General features: G+C 42.5%; 2 protein-coding genes and 1 long non-coding RNA gene across 8 annotated transcripts in view; 2 read left to right on the forward strand and 1 right to left on the reverse strand.

Moving 5' to 3' along the window:
• PIR (pirin) overlaps nt 1–19287 on the reverse strand; it is a 145751-nt gene that overhangs the window by 87044 nt on the left and 39420 nt on the right. The window contains exons 4-8 of one of the 3 annotated variants that reach the window (XM_074359538.1): nt 7204–7368; nt 6233–6543; nt 5767–5954; nt 5216–5414; nt 3216–3344 (exon numbers count right to left, since the gene is read on the reverse strand). In XM_074359538.1, coding sequence (XP_074215639.1) covers nt 3216–3311 — 96 coding nt within the window. In that variant the 5' untranslated portion in view covers nt 3312–3344; nt 5216–5414; nt 5767–5954; nt 6233–6543; nt 7204–7368. Of the gene's footprint in view, nt 1–3215; nt 3345–4645; nt 4798–5215; nt 5415–5766; nt 5955–6232; nt 6544–7203; nt 7369–19287 lie in introns of those variants that run through there. The other 2 variants (XM_010967999.3, XM_010967997.3) reach the window with 2 other exon arrangements.
• LOC123612148 (uncharacterized) lies at nt 4892–6823 on the forward strand. Its single transcript, XR_006719341.2, has 2 exons — nt 4892–5306; nt 6444–6823. It is a non-coding gene; the product is annotated as an uncharacterized LOC123612148 (long non-coding RNA).
• Nucleotides 13938–19287, forward strand: part of BMX (BMX non-receptor tyrosine kinase) — a 49201-nt gene continuing 43851 nt past the window's right edge. For 2 of the 4 annotated variants that reach the window (XM_045505060.2, XM_045505062.2), the window contains exon 1: nt 13938–14380. In XM_045505060.2, the coding sequence (XP_045361016.1) occupies nt 14372–14380 (9 nt within the window). In that variant the 5' untranslated portion in view covers nt 13938–14371. The remainder of the gene's footprint in view (nt 14381–19287) is intronic. The other 2 variants (XM_045505061.2, XM_010968000.3) reach the window with 1 other exon arrangement.

Here is a 19287-nt window from a genome sequence, read left to right on the forward strand (position 1 = left end):
GGAGTAAGAGAATAATGGTATGCCCAAACACCGAAATATGTCATAGCCACTTAAATGGTGTTCATGAGGAATTTATAATAACATGGGAAGTGCTTATGCTACCATGTTAAATGAAAAACTAAGGACACAAAGTTATTTATTCTGTACAATCCCCAAGACGTAAACTACATAATTACATGGATACAAGAGGAAATACCCTCCATCTTAATGGTGATTAAACCAAGTGATGGCATTATGAATGATTTCTATCTATTTATTTTTCTTTAGGGTAGAGGCACGCCTGGGGCATGGGAGACCTTTTGAATTAATAGACTATGGGGATCTTTAAAGCATAGGTTTTCAGCCAGGGACTCTTAACTGGGTACCATGCATAGAATTCAGAGTGACTATAAACTTGGCCGGAAAAAAAACACATCTTTATTTTCATTAACCTCTAACTGAAATGTTTTTTTCTCCTGAATTTTTTTTGGTAGTACAACAAACATAATGGGAAATTTACCATTTTAACCATTTTTAAGTATCCAGTGGAGTGGGATTAAGTCCATTTACAGTGGGGTGCAACAGTCACCACCATCCTTCTCCAGCCTGAAACTGGACATTTCCTTTATTTAGGAATGTAGCCAAGGGGGAGGGTATAGCTCAGTGGCAGAGTGCCTGCTTAGCATGCACAAGGTCCTGGGTTCAATCCCCAGTACCTCCATTAAAAATAAATAAACAAACCTAATTATCCTCCCCAAAAGAAGAAAATACATAAATAAAAACTTTTTAAAAAAAAAAAGGAATGTAGCCAAAGAACCACAGTAAATGACCAGGACCTGTGACTTTGTCACCAGCAGAAATCAAGGCTCTTTTCATATTACATTACCATCGTTGCAGGTGTATGAACCATTGTTCAGGCCCCTCACAGCTTTGAAATCCAGGAGTTATGAAAACGGCCACCAAAGCTTCTTATTTAATGTTACTAGAGTTGTTATTTAAGATACGAATTTGTTTTGTAATATTTTGCTAACCATATTTCAATATAAAAATTTTCCTTTGCATGTAAGACTATGTATTTTATGTATTTAAGAAACATTATTCTGAGAAAGAATTGATAGGTTTCAGCAGACCGTCAAAGTGGTTCACAAGACCAAAAACTCCTGACAGATGGAGTAATTAAAGTATAAGCTACCCTCAACATACAATAATGGGTTTACTGACAGGTGTCTGAATTCTTCACAACTGTTCCAATAGTGATGTGGCTCAGTAGAATATAATACTACATCCATATGCATCTTCCCAACAGCCACCATGCACTTAGCCCTTGGAGTAATCCAATTTGCATGTATCCCTTTGGAAAACAATGTTTGATGGATCTCAAAAGATATTCTCAAATGAATAAGCCGCCAATGACAGAAAGAGTGTGAGAGTATGAGAGCAGATTTTAAAAAGAGGAACAAATCAGCCCCACTTTTCATAAAGAATCTACTTCCCTAATCTACTTCTTTCTTTATCCAAAAATATGTTTTAGAAGATGCACAACATCACTAATCAGGGAAATGCAACTCAAAATACAATGAGACAGCACTTCACAACTGTTAGAAAAGCTATTATCAAAAAGATAAGAAATAACAAGTGTTGGTGAGGATGTGCAGAAAAGGGAACACTTGTGCACAATGTAACCGGTGCAGCCACTATGGAAAGCAGTATGGAGGTTCCTCAAAAAAATTACAAACAGAACTACCATATGATCCCGCAATCTCATTCTTGGATATTTAACCAAAAACAAAAACAGTAACTTAAAAAGATACATGCATCCCCAGGTTCATTGCAGCACTATTTACAATAATCAAGAAACAGAAACAACCTAAGTGTCCACCAACAGGTGAAGGGACTAAGAAAATGTGGTATACCAGAAATTGACACAACATTGTAAACTGACTGTACCTCAATAAAAAAAAATAATAATGGTAAAAAAAAAAAGAGGAAAAAAGAAAATGTAGTATATGTATACAATGGAATATTACTCAGCCAAAAAAAGAATGTAATCTTGCTGTTTGCAACAACATGTTTGAACCTTGAGGGCATTATGCCAAGTGAAGTAAGTCAGACAGAGAAAGACAGATACAGTATGATCTCACTTACATGTGGAATCTAAAAACAAAACAAGGCAAAACAGAAAATAAGCTCATAGATTCAGAGAACAGACTGGTGGTTGCCAAACTTAGGGGGGAGCATGCTGGATGGATGGATGAAGGGGGTCAAAAGGTACAAACTTTCAGTTACAAAATAAATGAGTCCTGGGTATGTAATATACTACATGGTGACTGTAGTTAATACCATATTGCCTATTTGAAAGTTGCTAATAAAGTGGATCTTAAAAGTTCCCATCACAAGAAAAAAAATTCTCTACGTATGGTGACAGATGTTAACTAGAATTGTGATCATTTTGCAATACATACAAACATTGAATCATTGTGTTGTACACCTGAAACTAAAATGTTGTATGTCGATTAAATCTCAATAGAAGGAATTCTATTTTTGGAATCTCATATGGTGCTGGGCACTGTATTCCCTGTACTAGAACCACCATTTGATTACCTTTCTGTGCATATAAAATTTTCTTTTCCACAAGTTCCATATCTGCCATAATTTTCAAAGAAAACTGCTCTCTAATGTTGAAAGACGTCTACTTAACCTATAATCACCTTCTTGGAAAGAAGCCCCTACTTACCCTCCACCAAGAGGTCCACAGAGTTGGGTCTCAGTGGTCTATAAACTCAAATCCCTGGCTATGGCTGATTGGCCAAGAGTAGAGATTTGACCCAAGCTGAGCCAATCAGATTATCTCTCCTGGGAATTTGGAAAGGGGACCAAGTCTCTCCCTGGTGCACTGACCCGTGGGCATGTAAACTTCGGGGCTACCACGTGGGTGTGTGTGGTGATGTGCATGCTGAGGCAGACAGACCAACCCTGGGTGGGACATGGGCGTGTGGAGAAGGTGCAGATGCTTCGGCTGTACCCTTTGCTCAGGACTGCTGAATCCATGGTATAGAAACCTGCTTTGGGCTGGGGCTGGTCCTGGGGGGACCCCAATTGCTAAGTTTGGGTTGGCCCCAATGGTGCCCCACACGGCAGCTCAAGATTGTTTCATGCCCTCTCTTCCCAAGTTTACCCTCAGCGTCCCCCTAGTCCCTTCTACAAAAAAGTACGAAACAGCCACCCAACCAGCGTACCTCAGGTCTGCCGATGCTTCTGCGGACCCGAGCTCCAACCCCTTCCGGCTGCTCTCGGCTGAGCACTGAGAGGGTAACCCTCTTGAAGGATGCCATGTCAAAGGCTAAAAAGAGTGTTCTGAGGCTGAGCTGTAAAGGATGGAGAGCAAGAGGAGGGATAACAGAACAGAGAAGTCATACAGGAGGGACTAGCCAAGGACAATAAAATAAAGGATATTAAATTTACACCTGCCCAAAATATTAACAGCTACAATTTATTAACTGCTTACTCTGTACAAAACCTGAGCTAGGTGCTTTAAAACAACAATAATGATGGTGAACACGTATGAGTACTAACTAGGTTCCCAGCACCCTAATAGTTATTGACAGTTGTTAACTGGTGTAGTCCTATGGTCATCTTTTACAAGGTTAAGCAATAACAGCTCTGTAGGGCACTTACCAAAAACCTCTAATGAGCACTTTACCAGCTTTACCTCACTGAAATTTCTCAACCTACCTCCTACCCCACGCTGCCCCATGAGGTAGGTGCTACCAGGAGCTGAGAGATTTGTGTGGTGACACAGGGAACACGGAGAAACACCAAGAGGTCTGTGACTCTCACGTGAATGTTCCTGATCTTGGCATCGAAAGGGATCTTTGAGGGTCATCTCAAAGAACTATCCCTGAAGTTCAGGGACAACTAAGTGGCAAGAAATCTTCGTGCTTTCTCGTGAAGTCTTCTTCATGAGCACAGGAAACTCATGAAGGAGGTACCCTTGACAACACAATCTGTATTTTGGGGACTCATTGATCTCCTGAATTCAAAAGCGCTTCCTCTTTGTGGGTCTAAAGTCTACTCAACCGAATATCACAGAACAAATAGAATCAATTCCCTTTCCACTTTAAAAGCTTGCAGACAGTACCCCCAATCTGTAAAGCTCTTCTTCAAGCGATCTATAATCCATTCCTTCAAAGATGCCCACTCAAACCGAGATGCAAGAATAGATTCTGGAGCCCCACAGCCTGGGTCTGCATACCAGGTTCACCATGTACCAGCTGTGCGACCTGAGGCCAACTGCTAAGCCTTTCTGTTCCTCAGGTTCCCCACCTGTGAAACAGAAGTAATAAGACTGCCTACCTTAAAGGAGTGCAGTCAGTGCTCTAGGAATGGGAGCTGCTGCTATTTAGAGCAATCCACTCTGAAAAGCCCTCCAGTCAGTCAAGGCTTACTCTGAAATGCGCCCGCCCAGAGCCGGGCACTCAGTAAGTATTTATTGGGTGTTTAACTGTGGGACACAGAAATGAGCTCAATCCTCCAAGGCGTACAGAACGGTCATCACCTACCTATGAGCACCTAAAAAGTATTTTACTTCCCATGTGGACTATTTCTGGGTCTTTCCAGACTTCTACAATTAAATTCTGTGCACGTGAACAACTGATGAGGCACTTACCAGATCGCAGCGCTCTGCAGAAAGAAAGGCAGTCTGCCACTAGCACCAAATTGCAGAGGACTATTTAAGCACCTCTGGTCATCTCCCTGGGGACTCCCCTGAGCGTCTCAAGTGGGCCCGGAAGGACGGGGACCCGCCAGCCCTGGCCCCTCCCACCCCGCGGGCGCTCGCTCGCTCCTCACGCGCGTCGGGGCGGGGCGGGGCGCGGGGAGGGCGGGCTCGGCGGCGCCGCGCGCAGCTGCCTCACCGTGACTCAGCGCTTCGCCGGCGGTGGCCGCAGGGAAGCGGGAGGCGGGAGTCTGTGGGTCTCCGGGGCCGTGGGCCAGGGCGACACCCTTTGATTGACAGGCTGCCGCCGCCGCCGCCGCCGCCGCTCCGATCCTCTCGCTCCGCCCCACCCCCCAAGCCCTGCCGCTCCCTCGCCCCCGCCTGCTCCGCTGCCCTTCGGCCTGGGCGCCCCTCCTGCCCGGGAGAGATGCTCGCTGGGCCCTGGGAGGGGTGGATAGGCCCAGCAGGTGCTCTGTTCAGGGCGAAGGTCCCAACGCGACCTCCTGGGAAACCTGTCATTACCTGGAGTCCGCTCGTCACGCAGTCCGCGAAGCTTGGCTGCACGGGTTCGGATCCTGCCTCCACCACTTCTTAGCTGCATGACCTTGGGCAGGTGACTCAGCCTCTCTTTGCCTCCGGTTCCTCCGTTGTAAAATAGGGATGGTGATGATAACACAGTACAACTTGGGTTGTGATGAGACTTAAATGAGCTGGGCAGGTCCTAAGCACAAAACAATTTTTTTGTTACATAAAGCTGCCTCCTGTTCGCCCTGTACAAGGGGGAGGGGAATTGGAGACTTTTCCCAGGGATGTAAGGAGTTGTGGAAGCCGCTGCGGGTTTCTTTTCTTTAAACACTAGAAAGCTCACTGGGTTTTGGGAAAGGAAAGAAAGTGGCCACTGTAAAACAGGGATCTGTAGAGGGCCAAGTAGTAAGTATTTTCGACTATGCAGGCCGGGTGTCTTCCTGCAACAGTCTCCAAATAAAACGGAAGCACAGACTCTCTGGCACTTTGCAGTCCTTAGTAAGTGCTTCTGCATTCCCTACCAAGAAGTTCAATGTTTAGTCAGTTACCTGAAGCTGAAACTCAAGCTCTCTCCATCACTCTTCCACCTTGAAATCCTGTGCTTTCTGCTCCTGTTATCTCTTAAATATACTTGGTCCTTCCCATTTTGATGGCCACCATCCATCTTCTCTGATAGCCACGCCATCTTCCAAGTCACAGGAAAATGGAATTCTCAACCACCTAAAACTTTCATTGCCTGCAAGAGAAAGTCCTGTGTTACCCTTAACACAGCCTCACCCTTAGCATGCCAACACTTGGTGAAGGACAAGTGTAAACACACACACACACACACACACACACACATGAGCACCCCCTCTTTCCATTATTCTGAACTTTTTTAGGTCTCGAATGGGCATTCTCTCTCTTATTGGCTTGCTATGCCCTCTGCTTGGAACTTTTTCTCCTTAATCTGCCTTATCCCCAGTCATCTCCCAGCTCTCAGTTTCCCCATCCCTCCCTCTAAGGAAACCTTGCCTGTCTGTCCTCTCAAGTCTGGGTGAGGCGTTTGACGTGGCAATCATCACAACTACACGTTGTGGACCAAAGTCACTGTTCATCCTCCGTTGGAAGATTCTCTTTTCCTATGATGGCTCCAACAGTATCTCCCATCGCACACGTCTTCTTCTGCATTGTGACCTTGACACTTAGCCCATCACAAGTGGAGTTTACTTCTCTTCCTCTTAAGTCTAGGCAGGGCTTGTGGCTGCTTTGACCGATGGAATAGAGTGGAAGGGACACTGCCAGTTCTCAGTGTGGCTCTGAAATGACCTGGCAGCTTCTGCTTCCTGGAAGAAGAGAGATGACTATGAGACCACCATTCTGGGAGAAGTCCCCGCCATGTGGAGAAGCGGTCCTGGAAGGAGAAACGCCATGTGAGGAAGGAGTCAGAGGCCAAGGACACTGCAGTGCGGGACATATAGACAAATAAGCCATCTGGGAAGGGGCCCCACAGCCCCAGCTGCCCCAGCTGATGCCACATGGATGAGATATGAGCACTCAACTGCATCCTTCTCAACTTTGAGGCCCGAAGGCCTGTGAGGAAATAAATATGGTTGTTTTAAGCCACTCAGTTTCCAGGTCATTCATTTCATGATAAATAACGAGAAATGTGCTTTTATGTGAGAAAAGAGATGAGGTCTGTCTTCAAAGCTCTCTAGGTAAGGAAAAATTCTTACAAATATTTACCCTTTCAGAAAGTGGCTATGTCCAATCAGCCATCCAGTAAGATAAAAAATTATTAAACTAGACTTAAGACATGAAATGTTGCGTCCCACTGGCCACAGCAGTAATCTCTGAGCACAGGTGTCCTGCCAGTTTCCTCCATTACACGGAGCATTTAGAAGGACAGCTTCCTAATACAACAGGAGAGAATGGCTTCACTGTACTTTTTTACCCGTTTTGATGCTGGATTTGCCATAGTCTTGAGGATGCTTTCAGTGTATCACCTTTTCAAAGCTTCCTCTGGGGCTCAGAATCCCTTCCGCCTCTGAAACCAAAACAGGCGTGAGAGCTTCCTTCCTTTCTTGTCTTTGAGAAGCCGGTCACCGGGAGAAGCCAAGTCCAAGGGTGTGCATTTTCAGAGCAAGGCAGGTAATTCTATTTGTAGGCCACTGCAGAGGGAAAAAAACAGAGCAGTCCTAAAAAGCTAGAAGACTTAAAATGAGGAAAAACAAACATGGGGGGGGCAAACTTTTACAAATGGAATATGCAGCATGTAACATTTCGCCATTAACAGGGCCCACTTTTGAGATGAGAAATGTGACTCTGTGGATAAAGACGATGGGGAATGGAATACTACTTAGCCACAAAAAAGAATGAAATAATGCCATTGGCAGCAACATGGATGGACCTAGAGATTATCATACTAAGTGAAGTAAGCCAGACAGAGAAAGACAAATACCATATATCACTTATATGTGGAATCTTAAAAAATGACAGAAATAAACTTATCTACAAAGTCAGAAATAGACTCAGACATAGAAAACAAACTTATGGTTACCAAAGGGGAAGAGAGGGTTGAGGAGGAATAAATTGGCAGTTTGGGATTTGCAGATACAAACTACTATGTATAAAAGAGATAAACAATAAGGTTCTACTGTACAGCACAGGAAACTATATTCAATACCTTGTAATAACCTATAATGGAAAAGAATATGAAAAGGAACATGTGTGTGTGTATATATATATATATATATATACACACACACACACATATATATATATAAATGTATATAACTGACCACTTTGCTGTATACCAGAAATGAACACAACATTGTAAATTAACTATACTTCAATTTAAAAAAAAGAAATATGACTCTGTACATGGAACTTTGAGCACTTTTCGCACTGTCATTTGCCATCCAGTTGGAGATGTTGAACAGGCAGCTGGATACATGAGTGTGTAGATACACCATCCATTGCCTCGGAAATCCCAGGAAACATAAAGAAAGCTCTATGTCCATATGACAGTGAAGAAAGCCTTCTCTAAAAAATTCCAAATACCACCATTATCATCTTTAAAGACACTCACTTTATCAACATGTTTTGTGACCTTTTTTCCTTTTTAACTCAAAAATTTTATTTTCTTCTTCTGTATGACTTTCTTCTTGAAAATACATTTTATAGAAATACATGTGTCTAAATGTGTCTTATATATATCACCATTTGCAATTTTTTTTTTCTCTTTTAAGCACTCAAAAAATCTTTCCTGCAGATTGGTCAGGTTTTGGTATTTTGCTTCCCAGGGCGCTTGCTATACCTGCTGTTCATTGAATGAAAAATATCTCTCGAATATTCTATATTAGGGATTCAGACTTTCTGAACCCAGCAAATTAACTGGCCCCAAGTCAGGGACAGATTATTTTGTAAACATTAGTTTATGAAGGGCATTAATGTGCTTGTGGTAAAAGACATCCAAAAATATCCAGAAAAGATGTGTATACGTGACTCGCATTTCCACCCCTGCGAGAAGAATCTGACCAGACGTGGTCTGGTCCATCGGCCAGGGTTCTGACCCTGAAGCTACATGTGATCAACCATTGCAGGAAAATCATAACTATTTTCCTCTTTCCCGTGGGTTTTTGGCAGCGTGCCAGAAAAGAACAGCTTATGACCCTCTCCCTTGAGCAACAGAACTTTCCTAGAATTTATCACAAGCAAAACATTCTCAGCCCTGAAAGGCTGATTCATCTCTGAACTGGGGAAATGGAGACATTTAGGTGAATGAGTCCCCTGATACTTACCTCAGTTACGCTGATAACCTTTCTCGGTTTTCAGCTTTTGTAAGGCTGGGTCTTTTGGACAAATGAAGGCTGCTTTCAAGATCACGGTGTTGGAATGAAAATAAAAGGCTAATTTGAATTAACCTTCAGTTAATGTTATGTACTCTGAGGTGTTTACGGATGGAGTACACTGACGTCTGTGACTTACTTTGAAGGCACCAAAAAATAACAGAAATAGTAACAGTACTAATACCAATAAGGTGGCTTGATGCATGGATTGAGGGCAGATAAACAGATAAATGACAAAGCAAATAAAGCAAAATGTAACTGTAGAAGCTAGTGGTGTAGGGTGCTCACCATACATTTTTTAAAAACTTTTCTATATTTTGAAATTATTCATGATAAAATGAGGGGGGAATAATTTGAATGGAAGTGGGAATCGTGGCTGGGGGGTTCCATAAAAGCCCCCCTTTGCCTACTTTCTTTGCTTCCAACTCTAGCACCTTGTACACAATACAATTCCATGCATATCTGTTGAATTGAGCTTTTGAGCTAAATTCCAAGCCACTAGGTCACTTCCACAGCTGGCAGGATTCTTCCTGACCGTGAGAGTTGGCAGTTTTTTTCTGTGAAGGCCAGATTGTAAATATTGGAGACTTCGCGGACATATGGGCTCTGTTGAAACTACTCAACTCTGCCGTTGAAGAAAGCAAGCAGCCTCACCCAACATCTGAACACAGGACTGTGGCTGTGTTCCAAGACATTTGATTTACAAAAGCAGGTGGTAGTCATAGTTTGCCAACCCTATCTCGACCACAAATCCTTACTTTCCACTAAAAAGTAGGAGTAAAATTGAGAAAATGCCAACAGTCTAGGTAAAGATTTCATAAGTGTCAAGAAAGGTTGTAACAAAACAACACAACAAATCTTTTTGGGTCCACCTCCAACCCTTCACTCACCCATCCCCTTTCATGAGGAAAAAGGCTGTTTGTTCCACCATCGAACCTGAGCTTTAATATGCAAGCATTGTTAGAAGAGGTAATGCATTCATCTTTGATTCCAGTAAGTATAAACTAGTCATATGAGAATCCAACCTCCAAGTAGATTATTTTAGCACCAGGAGGAATATGTGCAGGAGGTGATGAAGTGACACCCCCAGTGATGAGATTGCCCTGGAAAAAGCTCAGGCTGCAGAAGAGAGAAGCTATCGGAGCCCTTGTGGGCTTAATCTCCAGGAAGGAGAGACAGACACTATAAATAAATCAATTATGTAGTTGATTTTAAGGTGTTAGGTGCTATGAAAAAAAGAAAAAAATGACACAGAGTAAGGGAGACTGGGAGTGCTGGGTGGAGTGAGATATAGTATTAAACAAGGTGGTCCAGGTATGGCTCATTAGGAAGAGGCCATCTGAAGCAGAGCCTGGAGATGATGAAATAAACCAGGCAGATATCTGTGATGGTTTGCCAAGCAGAGGAAACCGCCAATGCAAAGGCCCTGGGGCAGGTGGTGCTCAGAATATTGTAGGTGTGACAATGTGAAGTAGAAGAATCATAAAAATGATGTTAGAGATAGTACTAGGGGACCAGAAAAGGGGGGACCATTGGAGAATCCAGATGGGAGGAGTGGCAGGTTTGACTTAAAATTTAAAAGCATCATTCTGGCTAGCCAGTGGAGAACAGACTCAGGCAAGAATGGAAACAGGGAGAGCCAGCAGGAGAATGCCATATGCCAGGTGAGGGATGGTGGCAACTTAGACCAGTCAGTAGCAGTAGAGGTGGTAAAAAGTGGCCAAATTTGGGATATATTTTTAAGAGATAGTGAAGGATCAGACGTTGGGTGTGAAGGAAGGGTAAAGGTCAAGGGTGATTCCGAGTTCTTTGGCCTGAGCAACTAGAAGCATAGGGTAGCTCTTAGCTGAGAAGGAAAGACTGTAGGAGAAGCTAGTTTGAAGGATGAGTTGGAAGGTCAGCTTTGGACATGTTAAATTTGACATGGTTATTAGGCATTCCAAGTATAGACAAAGTGATAGTCCAATACAAGTCTGGAATTCAGGGGAGAGGACCTGGCTGAAATTTGGAATCGAAAGCATATAGATGGTATTTAAAGCCATGATCAAATGAATTTTTTTTAAGTGAGAGAAAAACATAGGTCAGGCAGAAGCGCGAGCGTGCGCCCGTGCACACACACAAACGCACACACGATGGATCCTCTTGGGTCTTTTCTTATTCTAAAAATGTAAGCACTACTACTCCCAACTCAACAAGCTTGTTTACATCCTGAAGTCAGATCGCCCCACGCCGCAGCCCTACACCAGCTTGTTGCCTGCTAAAGGCCTGCATGGACAAGCTTAGAGAAAATTCCTAAGGGTCTCCCTGGGTAGAGGTGATAACGCAGACTATAATTCGAGCAAATTAAATCAAGTAATAGAAACAGCAGGTTGCCACAACAAGTGAGAATTAGACTAAAGACATGGAAAATACAGAGCCAAAAAAGGCCTGGGAGAAGTGGCAGAGGAAGTGAATGAATAGAATAAGTAAATAAATCTAGGACATTCTGACTCAGAGGAAACCACTCCTCCCAGCTGCCCTTGAGGGTTTCAAGCCCCAAGAAGGGATGAGGATCCCAAGAGATTGTGCCCAGGTGTTTCCAGGGTTCTGCCACTTCCTCCTCCCCTCCCCTAAATTGACTTTTTATTCTAGAATTGACCTTCAGCCATGCTACCATGTTTAAACAGTGGAGTAAAAACAAATCGCCATGTGGGAAAGGAAGTTAATTAGCAGAGTGTAGAATTAATTTATTTGGCCAGATTGCTGTGCCACTGTTACTCGCCTTCACCCTCAATTTCCCAAATGACTGCCTACTTGATTCCTAGAGGATGGAGAGCTATTCGGAATCCATCAGGGACTTACTTGCTGTCAGGATGTAATTTCCCCTCTTTGGAATTGTTCTGAAGGACTCTCTGCCATTCCTCAAACTCCAGTTTCAAATAGAAGTATTTATTTTTCACACACTCTACTGTAATTAGACCTTTACTTGTGGTTCTTCCTCCACTAGACACAAGCCCCCTGAAGATGTGGGCTGCCTCTGTTGTGTTTCCTTCCTACTGTGTCTCTAGCCCCTAACAGAACACTTGGCACATGGTAGGTTCTCAATAAGACTTGACTGGCGGAATAAATGAATGAATGAGTAGAAATGATGCTAATCCTGTGTCCACTCAAGAGGCTACCTCTTTGAAAGTCAGTAGCTTCATCTTCCTCTGCCCACCCAGGATTTCATCACACCATAGATATTTTAAAAGTTGCCAACAACAATAGGCACATGAAAAAATGCTCAATACAGCTAATTATCAGAGAAATGCAAATCAAACTACAATGACATTATCACCTCACACCGGTCAGAATGGCCATCATTAAAAACTCCACAAACAATAAACGCTGGAGAGGGTGTGGAGAAAAGGGAACCCTCTTACACTGCTGGTATTAATGTAGTTCGGTGCAGCCATTACAGAAAATAGTATGAAGATTCCTCAAAAAACTGAAAATAGACTTACCATGTGATCCAGCAATCCCACTGCTGGGCATATATCCAGAGGGAACTCTAATTCAAAAAGATACATGCACCCCAATGTTCACAGCAGCACTATTTACAATAGCCAAGACATAGAAACAACCTAATTGTCCATCAACAGATGACTGGATAAAGCAGTGGTAATATTTACACAATGGAATACTACTCAGCCATAAAAAAGAATAAAATAATGCCATTTACAGCAATGTGGATGGACCTGGAGATCATCATTCTAAGTGAAGAAAGCCAGAAAAAGAAAGACAAATACAGTATTATATTACTCATATGTGGAATCTAAAAAAGAATAAAAAGAAGAAGAAGACACAAATGAACTTATCTACAAAACAGAAATAGACTCACAGACATAGAAAACAAACTTATGGTTACCAGGGAGAAAGGGGGTGGGAAGAGATAAATTGAGAGTTTGAGACTTGCAAGTACTAACTACTATATATAAAAACAAATAAACAACAAGTTTCTTCTGTATAACACAGGGAACTATATTCAATATCTTATAGTAACCTATAATGAAAAAGAATATGAAAACGAATATATATGTATATGTATGACTGAAACATTATGCTGTACACCAGAAATTGACACATTGTAAACTGATCACATTTCATAAAGAAGTAGCCAACACTTTATAAGCTAATACAGTGTGTCAACGCATGCCAAAAGAATGATTAATTTTCTCAGCTGTCCATAGCTTAGCCTAAAATAAGTCATTAGATTTATTACATATTACATACAACCAGTGTGCACCAGAGAAGATGGTGTAAATGAGAAGAATGAGTAAAGCCAAAAGTTGTGATGTTGTGACTCACAGACAAACTTATTGTTACCAAAGGGGAAAGGGGGAGGAGGGATAAATTAGGAGTTTGGAATTAACAGACACACACTACTATATGTAAAAGAGATAAACAAGAAGGACGTCCTGTACAGCACAGGGAAGTCTATTCAATATCTTGTAATTATCTATAATGGAAAAAAAATCTGAAAAAGAATATATATACATATGCATATATATATATGTGAATCACTTTGCTGTACACCTGAAACTAACACATTGTACATCAACTATACTTCAATTAAAAATTTTTTAAATAAAATAAAAAGTTGCAATGTTATCATAAATCATTATAGTGATAATCATAAATCAGTCAAGTGATAATCACGTTCTTTTATTGCAATCTTGGTGCATGGTCCACTAACCAAACCAATCTCTTTTCCATTTCTGGATTTCTTAATAACTGAAGCTATGGAAACATGCTCCTTTTTCATCATATGAACTGTCCTTCTCTCTCATATATTCTCTGGCCTCCCTTTGTCTAGTGGTGAGTTGAAGTTTTCATTGCTTATTCTCCGCGCCCTTTGGCGTTACCTCATGGTTTCCTGACTCGTGTGAGAGAAGTCAGCGTCATAAGCAGGGTTTGGCCGAGATATTTTCTTGTCCTTTCCAGTGTAAAGCTCTCTAAACAAAGACAGGTTATCACATGTACCCGAGAGCTGCCTGGGAAAAGCAGGAGATGGAGTTATCAAAGTTGGAACCTTTATGAAATATGCTTTTGTCTCCGTTTTTGTTGCGCTCAATCAGGACAACAAGTATTGGCTAAGTGTTGAGCGCGGTTTCCTGTGGGATTGTGTAAGGCCTTGCAGGACAATAAACGTTTGGGGGGCACTGAGTAATGTAGCCATTTCTGACCCAGCAGCTGGGAAAATGTGAGACAATTTGTTGCTGCTGGAAGGAGGACGGCTGGGGCCGAGTTCCTGCAAGAGGCATCTCAACCTCACCGCGGTGGACGGCCAGCGGAACCGGCCAAAATGGTGCGTGTAAGTGGCAGGTGGCTGCGCAGTGTCATGTCCCACAGGAAAACGGGTTCGGATCTGGATGTTGTAGAGCCTGGAGTCACCAAATGGGGAGGGGGGCACTTTAAGAAAAAGACTGCAAAATTATGAATGTGAAACTGCTGGGGCTCCTCGGGGGACTCTGGGTGGGGCCACGTCATCTGGGGGCCTGCTATCGTTCACTGTAAATTCCCGTTCAGGGAAGCTGCCAGGTTGTATATACACCACCATCAGCTTGATCTAGCTTTTTGTCCTTTCCTCTTCTGAGTTTCTCCATTCTGTTCTTTAGGCCTTCCATGACTTTTCATACTGGCTTCCTAACTGCTTCTGAAAAGACAAAGAAATGTTAGTCATACCTTCTTTTGTTTATGTGAATTTTATGAGGTTATTTTAGCTACGAATATTTGCTCTTAGCTTCCTGAAGTCTCCCTAAATCAGGGGCTTAGGGGTATTTTCGATGGAGATAGAAAGATGGGAGGGGGTGAACCTTACAGTGGCAACCACACCCATATCATTTTAAAAGTTCGTGTGGACCGTGATGGTTATATTGGGTTTAAAAAGTAATACAACTAGAACGTGGTCTAGGTCCATGCTGTTCAAACTCTCATGTGCACATAAATCACCCAGGGATCTCACTAAAAGGCATATTCCAATGTGCTAGGTCTAGGGTGGAAACTGAGAGTCTGCATTTCTAAGCAGCTCCCAGGGGATGCTGATACTGCCTGTCCATGGACTATACTTTGAGTAACATCCATGTATTGATTTGTTAGAAACCCGCTGGCACAAATACACAGTCAGCCGGATACTAAGGTAACCAGTCCCAGGATTGAGAGCTTGTAACAGACCTAGAGAGCAGGTGCTTGTTGACTAGAGAAGGTGTGGGGCGGCTTCCGCCTCCCATTACCTCCTCTCCCCAGGAGCTGGGGGAAGGGGCTGAGGACTGAAATTTTTTATTGAGGGGCATCTTGCTGGCTTCTGTTTTTTAACTTTGCTATGGTCTTTTAAAAAACATTGCCTATGGAGTGACGAGGGGAAGGAGGACAGGTTTCTGGAACATCTACTAGGGTGCTAGGCATCGTACCACCATTTTCTCCTCATAACCTTTTGAGGTGGTTACTGTTTTACCCCCTTTACAGATGGGGAAGCTGTTTCACAGGGTTAAGTAACATGCTGCAGTGCATAGAGACAGAGCATGGATTTGAGCCCACCATTGGTGCTTTTGTCCACACCAACCTGTACCATCTTAGCAGTGTTATGTGTTAAAGTAACTCAGCATGAGGTGTTAGGATGCGGATTGATTACTTTTGGCTTTTCTCCTAAGGAAAGTGCCCTGGGCAGAGGGGAGGGGGCAGAGGGAAAGAGGTCGCTGAAAAGAAGGAAGGGCTTCGCAAAGCTCTATGAGGCACCGAAGATGAATTTCACAACTAAAGCAAATTTTAGCTCCAACAGGAATGGCACTGGCATTCTCGCTTTCTTTGTGCCAAAATGGCTCCTAAAGTATCTGGTTTTCATAAATTCCGTTTGGAGGAACCATGGTATGGTGTTTCAAAATGCTGAATTCAAGGGTCAGTGTTAAAGGATTTCTGTCCACATTATGTCAAGACCAACTCTAACTTTCTTTCTCCTGCAGAATGCCCTGTGAAATGGGGATTTGTCTGATTCTGTGGAGTATTTGGTATTTGTCTTTGGCTAGCCTCTTAAGAGTTTCATTTTTGAACCACCTTGACTGATTCTGAGTTAAATTTTTGGTTCCTGTTTAACTCACCATCATATTTTGTTCACGTATTTAGCAGGAAGATAAGCAGGCCTGGCCTTGGGCAAATATTTGAAGATTAAGTTGGTCACAGGTTCACCATTTGGCTTTTGGAGCCCCCATCCCAGTCCGCAGTGGGGGCGTCTTCCCTTTCCTTCCAGCCCTCGCCCCTCCACTACCCTCCCCCTTCCCCTGCCAGCCCAAAACATGTATTTTTTTTTAATATTTTGATACCTCTCAAAGTGTTTAGGTAAATGACATGTAAAGTAAGGGAGGATCACTAAATCAAATAAAGGGGTAAGGAATTGCTACTCCCATCTCTCAATTCTAAAAAATAAAGCTTTAAAGGCACCATACTGAGCCAGTCAGTAAATATGCATTTTGGTTGCAGGAACCATCCAATGGCCCCCTTTCACTATACAATCCTTTCTTCCTTCCTTTCCTGCCTCTTGCTCCCCTTCTGCATCACTTGGAATTTATTCCAACTTCGGAGGTTGTATGTTCTTACCTATATTCAAAATGTAGGCTAGAGTTTTGCTATTCAACACTGCGCAGGAGGTTCCTGCTGAAAGATTATTTACAGGTCATATCTTTCTGGTATTTCTAATAAAGCCTTTGGTCCCTTACGTGGGTCTGATAAGACTCAAATTTATGCCTCCTTCTACCAGACAGCATGCTTTAGCAAGGCTATCAGACATTTAGCTGAACACATAGATCTCACTTGGTGTATTTATGGCCATGACAGTGTGGGCAGTGCCCCAAGCAGGACACCAGTAATCTGGCTCCCTGGGCTGTGTCTGCCAGGTCACTGCTTGGTGACTCTGGCTAAGTCACCTAGGTTGCTGGGACTCAGTATTGCGACTCTAAAATGACTTGTAGGTTTCCTACCAGCTTTGATACCCTGCGGCTGCCTTCCTACATTTAGATTAGGGCCTTCTCTGATTAGAAGGGCTACACCGCTGGCATGTCCTTTCCTAGTACCAGTAATGTGATCAAGAATATGGGCTGTGGAGTTAGACAGCCTGGATTCAAACCCCAGCTCCACCACACTAGCAGTGTGGCCTGGGTGATTTACTTATCTACAGCAGTGGCATCAGCTATAAGCCAGGAATGATGCTGCAACCTACCCCATGGGGGGCTTTGCTATAACTTACCCCATAGGATGGGGCTGTTCATGGCTTACCCGATAGGGTAATTGTGAGCAGTAAACAAATGCATATTTTTAAGGTGCTTTAAAGAGCACCTGGCACTGGGTGAGCCGTCCTTAAACATTAGCTAGGACCATTATCACCACAGTCACTCATATCTTCCAAGGGCCAATTTTAAATCCCTTCCTTCCATAACATCTTTCTCAATTATCTTAAGAAAAACATAACTTTTCCTTCCTCAGGCCTTTCATAGCAAACAGAATGGACTTCTCTCTAGCACTTGAGTTGTTTCCACTTTTTTCTTTTTTAATCATAAAAAAAAATTACGGGTACCCATAGTATGCCCAGTATTTTTCACAAAAGATTTCTCATTTAAGTCACATCACATGAAAGAGCTGCTGCTCACCTCATTTTACAGATGAGAAAAGTCAAGTTTACAGCAGGGAAGGGGCTTGGTTGGGGTGACACAGCTGACAAGTGACGGACCTGCAACCTTCTCCAAGGCTTCTGAGTCCACCGCCCCACAGCAACCTTGCATATTAATTAGTCATGAAATCTACCTCTCAAACCCATTAGGTGTCACTCAGGGCACACTGTAGGCTCAAAATCAAGTGTGCTGAATAGATCTGCAGATTTGTACTCCTTATTGTCATGATATCATTTCCTTATAACTACTAAATAACCATAGTGATTCCAAGTCTTGTTAATTCCGCAAGCACAGTTCATATATGTTATAGATGACATCATGGCTACTGACCTCCTTATAGAAAATACTATATTGGTTTCTGCCAGGTTTTTGTTTTTGCCTCCCTCGCACTTTAATGTCCTTCTAGTTTCATGTGCTTATGGAAATAGGCAGCCTGGGCTATTTGGTAAGCAAATGGATGTGTCTATTCTGTGTAGGTGGTGATATATGAGTGTCCAACCAAATCCCATCAGCTTCTCTATGGAAATAGATTTCTGGTCTCTAGAGTTAGGATCTAATTTTATTTTGTTTAGTTTTTTTTAAAATCTCCCCAACTGAATTTCCCCTTAAATACGGGCAGACAGAGCCAAGTGGCTTGTCTTTGGACAGGCAAGTGGGACCACAGTCCTGCTGACTTATTGTCCTAATACAAGAGAGGAGAATGTTGCATTTCTAAAAATTAGTCCTCACCAATAATCACCTCCTATACACCAAGGGGGACCACAGAAATGCTTTCAGTTCAGAATTGAGGCTAATCTAGGAGAAGAGAGAAGTACACAGAAGGGACAGAAGCAAACAGAAGCAGAAAGGCAGGTCGAAATTTGAGCAGGAACCAGGTATTGTCTTAGAAGAAACTGATCTGGAGATGACAAAAGCGTGAGTTGTCAAAACGGGGATCTTTAAGTTCCTTAGGGTGCTCCAGAGCCCAGATTAGGGAATGGAACTTTGAAGAACTTCAAAGACAGGTGACCCCAGGTGTTTGTTACATGAGAACAACCGATTCCCAACACATATGCACAGCACGTGAACTCTTTTGTGTGTGTGAAAATAAACAGTTGCACGTGTAATTTGAAAAAAATCTAGAGGTATGTTCACCAAAATGTTAACAGTTTTTTTCTTTCACTTGTCTGTAGTTCTTGGTTTTGGTGAATAAACATATATCACATACGATTTTTAAAAGGAATCATATGATATCACTTATATGTGGAATCTAAAAAATGACGCAAATGAACTTATTTACAAAATAGAAACAGACTCACAGATAGAAAACAAACTTAGGGTTACCAAAGTTGGGAAGAGGTGGGAAGGGAGGGATAGACTATGAGTTTGGGATTTGCAGATACTAACTACTATATATAAAGTAGATAAACAACAAGATCCTACTGTGTAACTCAGGGAACTATATTCAATAGCCTGTAATAACCTATGATGAAAAATATGAAAAATAATATATATGTATAAGTGAATCACTATGCTGTACACCAGAAACTAACACAGCATTGTAAGTCAACTATACTTCAATTAA

Source organism: Camelus bactrianus, chromosome X (genome assembly GCF_048773025.1).
Source record: "Camelus bactrianus isolate YW-2024 breed Bactrian camel chromosome X, ASM4877302v1, whole genome shotgun sequence".
Classification (NCBI taxonomy): Eukaryota; Metazoa; Chordata; class Mammalia; order Artiodactyla; family Camelidae; genus Camelus; species Camelus bactrianus.